The 15,194-nt window shown below is 51.8% G+C and overlaps 1 protein-coding gene across 1 annotated transcript in view; it reads left to right on the top strand.

Annotated features, from left to right (window-relative positions):
* The window catches only part of Dlgap2 (DLG associated protein 2), a 476,272-nt gene that overhangs the window by 370,210 nt on the left and 90,868 nt on the right, over window positions 1-15,194 (top strand). Inside the window, exon 5 of the mRNA XM_048792849.1 lies at window positions 10,646-11,715. Coding sequence (XP_048648806.1) covers window positions 10,646-11,715 — 1,070 coding nt within the window. The remainder of the gene's footprint in view (window positions 1-10,645; window positions 11,716-15,194) is intronic.

Below are 15,194 nucleotides of genomic sequence, written 5' to 3'. Positions count from 1 at the left end.
GAGTAATACTCCATTGCATGTGTGTGAGTGTGTGTATGTGTGTGTGTATGTGTGTGTATCACATTTTCTTTATTCGTTTATCTGTTTAAGGTTACCTAGGTTGGTTCCAAAGCTTAGCTATAGTGAATTGAGCTGCTATAAACATGGATATGGCTGTGTCACTATAGTGTGCTGATTTTAAGTCCTTTGGGTATAAACCAAGGAATGAAATAACTGGGTCAAATGGTGGTTCCATTCCACGTTTTCTGAGGAATCTCCATACTGCTTTCCAGAGTGGTGGTACAAATTTGCAGTCCCACCAGCAATGTGAATGTACGCTTCCCCCCACATCCTCACCAATATTTATTGTTACTTGCATTCTTGATCATTGCTATTCTGACTGGAGTGAGATGAAATCTCAGTGTAGTTTTAATTTGCATTTCTCTAATTGCTAGAGATGGTTGACATTTTTTCATATATTTTTTGATCATTCATATTTCTTCTTCTGTGAAGTACCTGTTCAGTTCCTTTCCTTTGCCCATTGTTGATTGGGTTATTTGTGATTAAGTTTCTCTGTGTGTGTTAAGTTTTTCTGAGTTCTTGATATATCCTGGAGATCAGTGCTCTGGTGGGCAGTTGACAAGGATTTCCTCCCATTCTGTGGGCTCTCTCTCCATGTTCTTTGTTTCCTGGGCTGAGAAGAAGCTTTTCAGTTTGATTCCATCCCATTGATTGATTCTTGATTTTACTTCTTGTGCTTTAGGGGATCTTGTTAAGGAAGTTAGTTCTAAACTGACTTGACTAAGAATTGGGCCTATAGTTTCTTCTGTTAGGCGGAGGGTCTCTGGTCTAATTCCTGGGTCCTTGATCCACTTTGAGTTGAGTTTTGTGCAGGGTGAGAGTCAGGGGTTTAGTTTCATTCTGCTGCATGTGGATTTCCAGTTCTCCCAGCACCATTTGTGGAGAGGCTGTCTTTTCTCTAGTATGAGCTAACTGTGTTTATGTGGGCCTGCTCTGTGTCTTCTACTCTGTAACACTGCCTTTCATGTCTCTTTTGGTGCCTATACCACGCCATTTTTATCACTATGGCTCTGTAGTACGGTTAAGACCTGGTACTGTGATGCCTCCTGCTTCCCTTTTCTCACTGAGGATTGCTTTGGACATTCTGGCCTCTTATTTTTCCAAATGAATTTCATGATGGCTCTTTCTAGTTGTATGAAGTACGTCATCAGATTAAAAACTCCATTCTTAGCGCGCTCACCTAGAACATTTATTCCAAATTTCTGTGTTTAATAAATGTTGAAAACCCACAAAGCCCTCAGGTCATTCTATCCTCTTCCCTTGGTGTGCTAAAGTCTAGGTCTTGCTCACCTGTGATGCTGACACACCCACGTCCGCCATCCCCCAAACACGGGCCCCTGGCCAAGCATGACTGTCTCTGGGGGCTCAGGCTCCCGCGGGCGGGTTCCACAGCCACAGACCGTGCGCTTTTCTTGTATTATTTTCTAGGATAAATTTCCAGGTGAAATGCTTTGGTAGACGTATCTAGACTTCTGTAAGATATGACTCATCTTATTCCTGTAGCTTTTATGGTTTAACAGGGTAAGTTTTTTCACATATTTGCTATTTTTATTTTATGTCCAAGAAATCACTTCTGTTCTACCTGCCAATTTTTTCAAAGGAGTTGAGTGTCTCATTTCCATGAATCTTTGTGTCTAAGACCTTCCTGCTCTGGGTGCACCTTTCCCTTTCTGTGTGTAATACCCTCTCAGAGGAAGACCACTCTTTGACTGTGAAGTTGCACTTTATGGCCAGCTTTTTTTTTTTTTTTTTTAGTTTTACTGATTTTATTCTTTTTTAAATACAGGACAGTGGAATGCATCACAATTCTTATTACACATACAGAGTACAATTTTTCATATCTTTGTATATAGAGTATGCTCACACCAATTCATGCCTTTATACATGTACTTCGTTTTTTTTTTTTTTGCCTTACAATTCTTATAACACATAGATACCACAATTTTTCCTCTCTTGGTTTATATATAAAGTATGCTGGCCAGCTCTTGAGCCTGGCTGGGCAGCTACCTGGACTTCATGTTTCCCTGCTGCGCTGGCTGCAGGGACTGAGCCTCCAGGGCCTTGCCCCATGCACGCCCACCCTCTTTCTCTTGCTCTATGAAACATGTAAATGATCTTGAACAGTGTACCCTGCGTTCTGGTTTGCAGTCCTGAGGAAGCCCTTTCTGAGCATGTCAGTGGAGACACACAGCAACCTCAGATCAGTCTCCAGTCACACCTGGAGCAGCCCTTGCTTCAGAGCTCCTCTGTGGTGCTGGACCTGGCCAAAAGCTGCAAACCTTATTACCGCTTCTGAGGTTTTGCCTGACCTATTTCCCAGAAGGTCCCCTAGTTTATCAAAACCCTCAAGTAACAGGAGATTTGTGATTTACTGCATGACCCTGTGGCACAGCCTAATTTTTAATATGTCTGTTGATTCAGAGAAACGTGTGAGGTATTTTTTACCCGGGGTTAGGTGGGTGGAAAAGATGGCTGGTTGATGAAAATACCTGGGCTCAGACTCCACTGGGTGGTGTGGAGGAGGCGCAGTCACATTCGAATGTCTTAGAACACGTCGGAGGAGTCTGACTCCCAAGTAGGTCTCTCCAGTGGGGACAGCGATCACGGGCGAGGCTCAGGGCACCGTGGGGGGCCGCCCTCTATGGTGGAGCCCTGCACCTTCACATGGCCCAGGGCACATGACGGGTGCCCTCTCCACACCCTCCACCCCAGTCACCTCCAGGAAGGTCATTCTGACCTACAGCTCCCCAGTGAGATATTCCCCTGAAAGACGTGTCCCCTGTTAAAACATTCTGCTAGTCACTGGTGAAAAGAGTTGAACTCTGTGCACAAGTCCACACCAGGGCCTGGTTTGTCTCTGGCTTTGGCGAGGGAAGCCGCTGCTGCTGGAGTTGCGCTGGGCACCTGTGGACAGTCAGGGACACTGTCTGGCTGCTTTCAGGGGACGGCAGGAGAGTGTCTAAAGTCAGCTCAGCTTGCTTAGAGCTTTCAAGTTCACAAAGAAAAAAGAAAGCCATCAACGCTTCCGTAAACACCCCTGTGAGTTCCATTTCCAAGTCATATTTGCTTATGAAACCATTCTCAAAAGTGGACTCCCTCCAGCCAGCGTGCCCCCTTGGCTGGATTCTGATGCACACACTGGGAATCACGGCCGGCACTTTTGTCAAGGCACAAACTACATAAAGAGAGATTAGTTTAAATTAAGGAGACTCCATTTGTAACAAAGGGAATTCAAGTAGAAAAGTATTTGGAAAGCAATTATAATTACTTTTGTGAAGCCAAAGTTGCATTTCACAAAGTCAATTTTCTAGTGCAAAGGGTAAGTTAAGACCTTTTGGCCTCAGAATAATGGGATTAGGTTTACAACCAATAGCAATTTTCATGTGCTTTCAAAGCCATTGTTTGTGAATGTTGCAATAAAGATCCGCATAAAAGCTATTTATTGAGCCCATAAAGAGATGTCATTTGTTAATTAAGTGCAATTAATTTGCAAATGCACTCACAGTACTGCTTAACTGAAAATAAAATAAAATTCTGAGACAGCAGAAGAGTCGAACACCTGAGTTCAGAATCTCGCACTGCACGTCCTATTTTTACTGTACTGCTAAAAGGCGTCTGTGTGCGACTTTCCTTTTAAATTACAGTTTTGGTGTACATGCAATCAGTGCAGAATTTCTTTTAAAAAAGCAGTTTGTGTATATTGCAAATTATTGGTCATGGTATTGAACCTGCTGGTCAAGGAACCAAGATAAATGGCTAGAATGAGGGTTGTGTGTGTGTGTGTGTGTGTGTGCGCGTGTGTGTGTGTGTGCGCGCGCGCATGCGTGTCTGCGGAGGCCATCCCTTCCCCAGGGGCAGGTTTCCCCCACTCTGAGACACGGGTGCTCCCCTGAAGGGTGCGGTGGATGAACAACTATGCTGGAACACAGAGCCTCGCCTCGCCTCACACAGGGTGGACGGACACGCATGCCCGTGACAGGACTGGACACTGAGGTCCTCCCATGTGGCCCCTCTCTCCTGGGCGCCTCCGCTTTCCTCTGAAGAGACCCCGGGAGGGACCTGCTGAGGAGGATGTCCGCACCGCGTCAGGAGTGCACTGGGAGGAGCACGCGGGGGTGCTGAAGCCTGCGGTCACTCCTGCCGTCACACCTGCTACAGCTGGACTTGGGCTTGATGGGCCCATCAACAGAGCTGAGTGACAGAGGCTCAAGTTACTGTCAGAGACCCCCATATGGAGAGGACAGTGGTCCTCTGATCAGTCCTGGTGCCCTGCTCTGTTGCTGGGGACTGCTGACCTTGGCCATGTCCTTCACCTCTGAGCTCATTTACTTATTTGGGGAATGTCACAGGGAGGATGTCCCCAAAAGGAGTGTCTTGAGTGTCCAGTCACAGAGTGTCCAGTGTAACCCAGAGAACATTCTGTATGGATGTGCTGGACACCCTAGGGTCTGACCACTCACCGCCGTCCCTCAGCTGGGCACAGCTGGTGCTGTGACCACCACTGCCTGGATCCAAGCAGAGCTCTTCCTGGTGCTCAGCAGCTGAAGTGACCAGCAGGGCTCTGCCCCGTGGCTCGGACGTTGCCTAGTCAACAGAAAGAAATACCCCTGTGCTTTATTCAAACAGCTTTGTACTTTTAGCCCTTACTCTCTGGGTCCTGGGTCCATTCTGAGTTAATTCCTGCAGATAGCAAGAGACAGGGCATTTAAATGTGTTCCTTCACACGTGCAGATCCTGCGCTCCCGACAGAATCAGTAGAAGGACACCATTCTCTTTGTGGCGCCTCACTGCAGACGGCCCCTGGGCCCTCCCTCGGCTCTGGTGTGTACCCTGCGGCCAGAGCCCCACTCGGTGACCTGTGCAGTAAGCTGGGGATCCAGAAGTGAGCCCTCAACTCTCCTTCTTGGGGCCCCTTGTATTTCCATAGGAACTGAGGATTGGCTTTTCCACTTCTACGAAAAATCTAGATGGAATTTTTATAGGAATGGCACTGAATATTCTGTAGGTTGCTTTGGAAAATACTCTCATCTTGACATTATTAAGTCTTTCAATCCATGTACGTGGGACATCTTTCCTTTTGGGGGGGGGTCTTAATTTCTTTCAATAATGTTTTTAGTTTGCAATATACCACCTCCTTGGGTAAATGTGATCCTAGGTGTCTTATTTATTTAGATGTTATTATAAGTAGAATTGTTGTCTTAATTTCCTTTTTGGATTATTCATTGCTAATGTATAGAAGCACAACTGATATTTATTTTTTGATCTTGTACCATGAACTTTGCTGAATTTTTTTTATCAGATATAGTGGTAGCTTTCTTGGGGATTATTTGGGAATTTCTATACATAAGATCTTCTGTGAACAGAGACAGCTCTTCTTCTCCCTAACAGGTTGCTTTCTTTTCTTGTCTAATTGCTCTGGCTAGAAACACTCTACTACCATGTTGAGTGGAAGGGGTAAGAGTCAATGTCCTGACCTCCCCCATTCTCAGGGGAGAGTTTTCAGCCCTTCACTATTGAGAATGGTGTTAGCTGTAGGTTTTCATAAATACCCATTACTGTGCTGAGGAAGCACCCTGCTGTTCCTGGTTTTCACCGTTTTTATCGCACAAAGATGACATATTTTGTCAAATGTCTTTTTCTGTGCCAATTGAAATGGTGACATGTTCTGTTAGTAGGATGTATTGCATTGATTGATCTTCCTATTTTAAACCACCTGTGCACTCCTGCAATTAGCCACAGCATATAATTACTTTAATATGACGCTCAACTGGGTTTGCTAGTGTTTCCTTGAGGATTTTTACATCTTGGCTCATAAAGGAGGAGTGTGTAGTTCTCTTTGCTTGTGCTCTGGCTTTGATATCAGAGTTAATTTTGACCCTGATACAATTATAGGAATGGCACTGAATATTCTGTAGGTTGCTTTGGATTAGGATTGAAAGGGTCCCTCCTCTTCTGTTTTTGGAAGAGTGTGAGGATTGATATTAATCCTCTATAGATGTGGGTAGAATTCACCCACAAGGCCACCTCGTCCTGGACTTTTCTTTGCTGAGTGACCTTTATTGTTGATTCAGTTTCTTTGATTTTTGCTCTGTTGAGATTTTCTATTTGTACTTGAAGTAATCTGTGTGTTTGTGTGAATTTGTCCATTCTACCTAGTTTATCTAATTTGTTGCCATACACCAGTGCATAGTATTCTCTTATAATTCCTTTTGTTAGTTTGAAGTCATTAAGTTTTTTTTCTTTCTGATTTTGAGAATTCGGGTCTTTTTAGTCAAGCTGAAGGTCTTTCTGTCCTGTTGATTGTTTTGGAGAATCTAGTTTGCGTTTTGCCGTTTCCCTCCACTGTTCCTTAATTGCTGATCTTCATGATTTCTTTCCTTCTGCTAGCTTCAGGCTTGGTTTTCTTTTTCTACCCTTATGAACTTTAACATTAGCTTTTTAATTTCTACAAAGTAGTCAGATGGGATTTGATAGTGACTGTGTAGAATCTGAATCAATCTGGGAAATTTCTCATCTTAAACATGAAATCTGGCATCCTTGAATTTGCAGTATCTCCCATTTATCTAGACTTACAAATTTCTTCCAGCAATGTTTATATCAGAAATCAGATTTTGTACTTTTGTGTTAAATATTTACAGAAGTTTTTGTTTTGTTTTGGTCTTGGGGATTGAACCCAGAGCCACTTAACCACTGAGCCACATCCTCAGCCCTTTTCATGTTTTTTTTATTTAGAGACGGGGACTCACTAAGTTGCTTAGGGCCTGGCTAAGTTGCTGAGGCTGGCTTTGAACTTGTGTTCCTCCTTCCTCAGCCTCCAGAGCCTCTGGGAAGCAGCTTCATTAGCAGGGCTTCAGGTGGGTTCTGGCATGTGGAGTGGCATTGGTCACCTGCACAGGTAAACGCAAGCCAGTACAGCGCAGCTGTCGCCACCACCTTTCCTGGCCTCACGGGGGCGGGGGCTGCAGCACCCCAGGAGTCCTAAGAGAAGTCCACTGAGCAGGTGTCATCTGGGGGACAACAGCATGGGCGGGGACGAGGATGGCAGAGAAACAGAGGGTCGGTGTGTTTCCAGTGCCAGCGGGGCCACCTCATAAGTCTCCACAGTCCAGGTGAAGGCCTGGTGGTAAGTTTAGCCAGCGGGGGGGGGGGGGAATGGGGGGATGAGGAGGGATGGGGGGGATCGCCCCACTGCCCCTTCAGCCTCAGCTCCCCAGCTGCTGTGTGTTGGGGGTGTGCACTTGAGGGCCGTGTAGACAGTCCACACGGCCAGCAAGGCTGCGGCACACACCCACTCACAGTGGGCACCACGCCGTTAGCCTTGGTTTAGAGGCTCACTCCCACGCTAGCAGCACGCTCTTTAGGATGGGTCGGCCATAGTGCGGGTATTTATTTTCTATTTTGAACTCGGGGAGACAGTTGTGTGTTAATAAGTAACAACTATAATTGCTGTTTTCTCTTAATAACAAAAATGGTGTGGATAGCTTGGAATTAGGGAACTAAGACACTTTCCACGTTTTGTATGTTACCTTGTATTCAAAAAAAGAGAAATTATTAGCCCCTAAGTATTTATTATGTGTTGTGTAGACTTATAAAATGTCCTACAGAACAAATCCTGATTATACTTTTTGGTATTGCCGTTATTTACAGTGCCTAATTATCTTGTTTGTGTTACTGTGATTTTTTTGACAGATAATATAGAAGTTTCCACACATATATCAGGAAATTCAATCTTATATAGAAAAAATGAGACGGTTATCAACATGTTGCATAATCAATTTAATTCATTTCAGTTAAATTCTTATCTTTCATACTCTTCTTTTCCGTAGCCACATGCATATTATAGCTTCGAGGCTAAACATTAGGCAGAGGCAGGATATGTGTGTGCAGCCATAATGAGCTTGCTTTTTAATACAAAGGAAGATTAGAATCGTATTAAATTGCATGTTAATGGAAAAATAAAGCAAAACATAATAGGAAGACAATTGGGGCTGCTGTTAAGTCTGGATCACAGAACACAGTTTTGCTATTGATTGGTTGAATGTTGAGTTTCCTTTGGATCTTGCCCTTAATTATGTTAAGTATAATACATCCTAAGTATTCCTCGTAATGTGAAGAAGTGCTGTGGTTAGGCTGACCGCTGAGGCCAGAGGGCGCCTCAGCCACATTACAGGCAGCCTTTGGAGTCACAGGTGAGGCACCCCCAGCCGGGGGCATGCACTGTGACAGGTGCAGGCTCCAAGGGCAGACACGGGCGGCAGCTGACACGCGCGCAGGGCCCTCGGCATTCCTGCAGAAGTGCTGGGTGCTTCTCTGCTGGGTTGTCCTGTGCCTGGGACACAATCCTCTTCCTTATCACACATTACGGCTCTGAGCTGGCTGGACACGTGCAGTCCTGGGACTTGAGGCAGGGACATGTTTAGGCCAGGTCTGGGACTAGTCACCCAGCACAGGTTTCTCTCAGGTGAGGATGCTTCCCTGCAAAGGCTGCCCGGAGCATCAGGGAGAACCCGTGTCCATGCGTGTGTGGCTGGCACGGCATCAGCTCTAGTGTGACTGACAGCGGGATTATCCCAGGCTGGGATGGAGCCCTTGCAAAGGAGCAGGTGAGGGGATGTGAGTTAGGTGATTGAGCCCAGGTCTGAAGGAGGACCCCTGGAGTTTCTGTCTCTCATGTGACAAAGACCCTTTCTCGTCCCTGCCTGGGCCTCAGCCTCAAGGGCAGCATGCAGCAAGGTTGTCTTCAGCCTTCTTTGAGAACTAACAGAGAGAGAGCTTCCAGCCTGGGGACAGAGGAGAAAGAACTCACAGAGTGACTTTGAGGAGTGGCAAGCAGCTCCATGCCTGGGGCACAGCCTTGCAGGGGTCTGGGTGGGAGCAGAAGAGGCCAGGCAGCCATTGGGCACCCTTGGTTGTGGCCCACGGGCTGGGCCTGTGCGGAGCTGGCTTTCCAGAGCCCCTGAGCTGGGATGGGGGGCAGGACCCCCTGGAAAGCTGGGCTGCTAGAGCAGAGTGCTGGTTGGAGTCTGAGGACAGACGGGGAAGCGTGTCCAGCAAGAGCCATCAGGAGGCAGGCACAGTGGTCCTGGGACAAGGCCCCTAATGAGGGAGGTGGGCAGGTAGGTGAGAACCGGGTGGGGTAGGAGGAGGACTGAGAGGCCAGGGAAGCAGTCAGAGAACCTGGCTCTGCTGGGGAGCCTGGGCACAAGGGGCACACCTCTGCCCTCAGGAGGGTGGCACAGAGTCCTGGAGAGAGACAAGGCACTGGGTCAGGGGTACCACCTTGCCTCCACTCTCCCCAAGGACAGACCCCATTCTTATGGGTGATGGGTTGGGGTCAGCAGACCCTGCCCAGGCTCCATCCCAGGCTTCATCCCCCGGGCCACATGCTAGCACCTGCCCCTGGGCCTTCTTTCCACTGTTCTCCCCCAGCAATGAGCTTGGAGCCTGCACTTCCTGTATTTCCACTGGCTGCCAGAGGGAGGCAAGGTCCACCCTGGGACTGAGAGGAGACAGTGGACAGCAGGGCAGAGGGAGTCAGCCTTCTCCAGGAGTCCAGAATCCAGGCCCATTAGGGTCACAGACCCTGAACTTTTCCAACGGGTCCAGTGGGTGACATTAACAAGGATTACCATCATATGCAATGGCAGATGGGCACTGTGGCCATGCCCAGGACGCAGCTCCCCATCCAGGGGCTCAGTCCTACCCTGCAACTGGAGAGCAGTCCATCACAGAGGCCCCTCTGGCTCTGGCCCTTCACCCTTGGAAGTGGGCTGGATGGCCAGAGCTGTCCAGGGACTGTCCAGGAGGCTCCCACACTGGATTGGTGGTGCCCCAGGATCAAACCACTCTTTACTTCACGGAGGGTTATTCTCGGTTCAGAACACATCTGAAATAGAAAAACCCCTGGTGAGGGTTTTTGGATCCCTCCCTCCACAGGCAGTCAACCACCCAGGAGGACCCAGAACGCTTGTCCAACGGGAGGACAGGTGGGGGCTGCTCTCCAGGACAGGCCTGAAGGGGTGCAGCAACATCCCCCACCAGTCTCCCACGAGAGCCGGATGTCCAGGTGGAGGCAAGCTGGTCCCCAGCCAGGCCGTCTCTCTCCACAACCCAGTCCCCACACAGCAGAGGGGTTGAGAGAGCCCCTGCACTGCTACCTGCCCAGTGGGCACGTGGCACTGAGCCCACAACCTCACAATATACACCAGTGTGTGACACATTCACTTACTAATTACACCAGGTGTTATTTTCCAAGCTGAACGAAAACCCCCCAATGCAAAATGGAAATACAGCTTCTCCCCAAATTGTTATTATTTATTAACTCAAAACCTGTGGTTTGAGAGACCAGTGAACCTGCTAGACCTTAAACATGTCACTGCAGACCACCACTCGGGAACATCAAGGTCCCTTTCGGTATCCCTCACTTTGCAGTGGTCAGTGGGAACTGGTGCTGGTCCACTGGAATGCTGGAGCTCGGAGGACACTGACTGTTGGGAAGAGTGGCATGTGCTGGGAGCGGGGGCTTCTACAGGGGACTTGTGGGGTTCCCTTCGAGCATTAAATGACGTCTCTCTTGTGCCCACAGACCAGCAGTACTCATGGTCCCCGACGCAGCACTTCAATGAAGAACGGTACTCCCCGGCTCCCAGGAACATGAAAGGGTTGTCTGGAAGCCGGAACCCGCCGCCGCTATGTGCAGGCCACACCTGTGGCGTGGCGCCGCCTGCCGACTGCGAGCACCCGCTGGACCACCTCCGCCACGGGCCGGACACGCGGCAGCCCTACCTGCTCAGCCCGGCGGAGAGCTGCCCCATGGACCACCACCGCTGCTCTCCGCGGAGCTCCGTGCACTCCGAGTGCATGATGATGCCCGTGGTGCTGGGCGACCACGTGTCCAGCAGCACCTTTCCCAGGATGCACTACAGCTCCCACTACGACACCAGGGACGACTGCGCCATGCCCCACATGGGCGCCAAGATCAACCGCATCCCCGCCAACCTCCTGGACCAGTTCGAGAAGCAGCTGCCCCTGCACAGGGACGGGTTCCACACGCTGCAGTACCAGAGGGCCTCGACGGCCGCGGAGCAGCGCAGCGAGAGCCCGGGCCGGATCCGGCACCTGGTGCACTCGGTGCAGAAGCTCTTCACCAAGTCGCACTCCCTGGAGGGCTCTTCCAAGAACAACGCGGACGGCACCAAGGGCGACGGCCGGGCGGACGAGTACCACCACGGCCACCACGCCAGGCACGGCAAGCGGAGCCGCAGCAGGGAGCGGAAGCCCGAGGCCAAGCACAAGTCGGGCTCCAGCAGCTGGTGGAGCTCGGACGACAACCTGGACAGCGACAGCACGCACCGGGCGCCGAGCGTGGTGAGCAGGCACCACCTGGACCCCTTCCCCCACTGCTACCCCGAGGCCCTGCAGAGCCCCTTCGGGGACCTCTCGCTGAAGACGTCCAAGAGCAACAACGACGTCAAGTGCTCGGCCTGCGAGGGCTTGGCCCTGACGCCGGACGCCAAGTACATGAAGCGGAGCTCCTGGTCCACGCTCACCGTGAGCCAGGCCAAGGAGGCCTACCGCAAGAGCTCCCTGAACCTGGACAAGCCGCTGGTGCACCAGGACATCAAGCCGCCCCCGCGGCAGTGCCACTACCTCCAGGTAAGGGCCCCGCCAGCGCCTGGCCCAGGGCGGCGCTGGTGGCTCTCAGTGGGCAGAGTCCATGAAGGTGTGGTTAGACTGTCAGGACCCACACGCTGTGGGCTGAGCCAGGAGCTTGGGTCCTACTCTTGGCCTGTTTTTATTTTGACACATTATTTGTGCTATGTGGGAGGCCGTGGGCAGCTCCATGCGGGTCCACAACAGGTAATGATCAGATGGGGGGCAAGCTCCTCCGTGTCTCAACATCCACCGTTTCTGTGGGAACCGGCCAGCTCCTCTTTTCTACCTGTATAGAGTGTAGATTATGGTAATGACCGTCACCTGCTGAGCACACACTGCAGCTGTGCTCCATGAGGGCACTCTTGAACTCCTGTCCACCTGGAGTCTTGGGTCCCATGCCCAGCCCCACTGCTGGTAGCCAACCTTCATGACTCTCGGCGCCGGCATGGTGAGACCAGGAAGTCTTGTCCTGGGCCTCGCCCGTTTCACTTAGCTGGTGCCCTCCTGGTTCACCATTGCTGCAGGCGGCAGGATGGGCCTCTCTGCTGAGGCTGAGGCTCTTCCCTGTGTCAATAGGACCACGCCTTCTCTGCCCGCCCAGCCCTGGACTCTGCTCCTCGCCATCCTGGCTGCTGTTACGGTGCTGCCGGGATGGCGTCAGTTTTGACAGGTGGCAGAGAGGTGACCTCAGGCCATTCTGGGGGTCTCTGAGGCCCCCAGCTGCTCCCTGGAGCCACTCAACACCATTGCCATTCCCTTGGGACCCCCAGGGCTGGAGGCCTAGGACACAGCGGCAAAAGCACACCTGCCTTCACAGGAGCTGTGGGTTCGGGAGCTGCCCCTGGCAGAAGCCTGACCTCCACGCCCACCTCCTGCTCCTGGGAGTGGCATCCCTGAGCCACAAGGCAGGAGGTCGGACTGTGGGAAGGAATCTGTCTCTGTGATGCTGATGAGATGAATTCACAAAGGCAAAGCAAACTGCAGACAGCGGCTGGCGAGAGCTGCACACTGCAGACCTCTGGGCGTCAGTGTGCGTCCCTCTCCTAACCCTGCTGTCACCAAGAAAGCCAGATCCGCCCTGGAGGTGCCTGCTCCACTGAGGATGCAGGGCTCAGAGGCTGCGGGCTTGGCATCAAGCTGCTGATACGTGTCACCACAGATCCCCTCTATTGCCTGAGAGCAGGTGCAGCGGCCAAACGCTGCTTCAGGGAAATGCTCCTAGCACGGAGTCACGCTGCTCACTGCAGTGAAGTCACCAGGCAGCCACCGAATGGGACAGAAAGACAGCCCTGCCTCTGTCCAGGAGTGCCGAGTTGGCAAGCCCTCCCCATGCCAGGCTCAGGGGCTCTGTTCTGAGAGGGGAGGTACCCAGTTGTTTGCATGGCAGATTTATGCAAAGAGACAGATTGGTTGTTGCATAAAACATTATTTATAGCAGTGGGAGAGACTTATGCTTTGATTGTACTTGGCCAGCCTCGATAGTATCCAAGGGTAGAGACTCGTCTGCTTATCTAAAGGACCATGGTGACTAGAATGGGGTCCAGAAGCAAAGCTCTTTTTTTATTTTTTTTCCACTTGAACCTGAGACACCTGTAGATTGGTGCTCCTTGGACACTAAAGGTCGGTGGCACAACAGTGACGTTGCACTGGGTCCACGTCCCTGCCATACCTGCTCGGCAGCGTCCTGTGCCCTCAAGTCTACCTGCGGCTGCCCCCATGGCCCACACTGTCCTCCACCCTCCAGCAGCCCTTGTGATCCTGTGGCTGAGGAAAGTGCCACACACACTTCCAGGGCACAGGTAGCATAAGGTCCCAGGCCCTATGGCCACCATCAGTTGAAGCAGACCCCACATCTCACACAACTGCCGCAGCAGACGTTCCCATGTTTGTCCCTGAAAGGTCCACGCTGAACGACAAGGTCAGATTGTGAATCGCAGCCCTGACACAGGAGCAGACACTGAAAGCAGTGGTTCTGCAGGGCTCCCAGCATTAGGTCACGTTCGCCTTCCCCAGGCTCCAGCCTCTCCTTCCCAGTTTGTTTGAGTGGGATGCGATGAGGGGCCTCTTGAACCTCTCAGTCCACAGGTTTCTCCTCTCTTTCTCTCTTCCCAACCCTGGAGGGCTTTTGGTTTTTAAACTTCATAGGCAGCATGGCCCCTAGGCCCTGCTGCTTGGGCTCTGTTCATGGTGTCCAAGGTCCAGTTTCGTAGGTTGGTGGAAACCTGCCCAGAGCCTGCAGTCCCTGCATTTCTGCACTGGCCTGGCTGGGCCGCCTGCCTGTGGGCCTCCTGCTCCCTCTGCCATGCTCCCTCCCTCTCTCACAGGGGTCAGTCATATTTTTCAGCTGTCTTCTACGAGCTTCAAGGGGAGGAACAGTGTCGATCTTCCCCCCACCTTCTGGGTCTCTCCACTGCCCCCTGGCACCTGAGAGCAGCTGGCTGTGAGCCCCTGTGGTGGAGGGCACGCAGGTGGAGCCGTGGTCTTAGACAAATGCGTTTTCCAGGCTTCAAACATCATGTCTTTTATAGAACAGGAAACTGCTCTGGCCCTGGGAAGAGACCACGCGGGGGAGGCCGCACGCCTCTGTGGCAGACCCCTGGTGTCAAGTGGCCCTGCACAGGACAGGGAGGACGGCCCCCGCCCCCTCCTCTCCTGAAGACTCTGGTGCCTCTGTAGCAGGCCTAGCCTGGCGCTAGCCTCCCTCCCACCCCCACTGGGATGACACGGGCCACAGCCAGGGGGACATTGCAGCAGCAAGGAGGGTGGGGGCACCCCAGGAGGCCACGCGGCTTCCAGGACCGCTCTGCCGCCTCCCTCAGCAGCAAACTTCTCCCCTCTCCGCCTCTCAAGGAAAACAGGCACATTCTAGAGGCAGCCCAGTGACTGTCCCTTCTCATTGTCCTCTGGAGGTCACGCAGGCTCGCTGGGCAACACTGATGAGGACGCAGCACAGATCACGCTCTGTCTCCTCGGGCTATGTTTGTCCGAGCACTCGGCTGAATTGATTGTCAAGGACGCCCGTCCAGGGTTGGTCCCTGCTGATTGCAGGCAACTTCCTGGTGGAAGATGGAGGCTTCTGGGCTCACGCAGAACACCAGGGAGCTGGAGGAACTGGCCTGCGGGGGCTCCTGTGGGAGTGGGGCCAGAGGGAGGAGAAGGGAGAAGTGGGTGTTAGTGCACGGGTGTGGTGAGCACCGCTAGGGCCTCGTGGAAAGCTGAGGCTCGGGCTGGCAGACGCCCCGCGTGCCTCCTGCCTTGGTGTGTAGCGCTCACAGCTGCACTCCAGGAAGAGTCCTGACCTCAATGGGTCCAAACAGGTGAGCAGAGGGCCACGGGCAAGGGTAGCCCTGGCTGCCCCTTCACAGTGCTCCTGAGCCTGTGTCTTCCGCTTCAGTGGAGAGAGGTCCATGGCCGGGGAGACGTGTTCCCTGGCCCACCTGTCCTCTCTTCTCCCCAGTTGGCCTCCACGTCCGCTGCAG

This window comes from Marmota marmota, unplaced genomic scaffold (assembly GCF_001458135.2).
Source record: "Marmota marmota marmota unplaced genomic scaffold, marMar, whole genome shotgun sequence".
In the NCBI taxonomy this organism is placed as follows: domain Eukaryota; kingdom Metazoa; phylum Chordata; class Mammalia; order Rodentia; family Sciuridae; genus Marmota; species Marmota marmota.
Note: the sequence above shows the minus strand (reverse complement) of the source record. Positions and strands in the feature narration are given on the sequence as shown.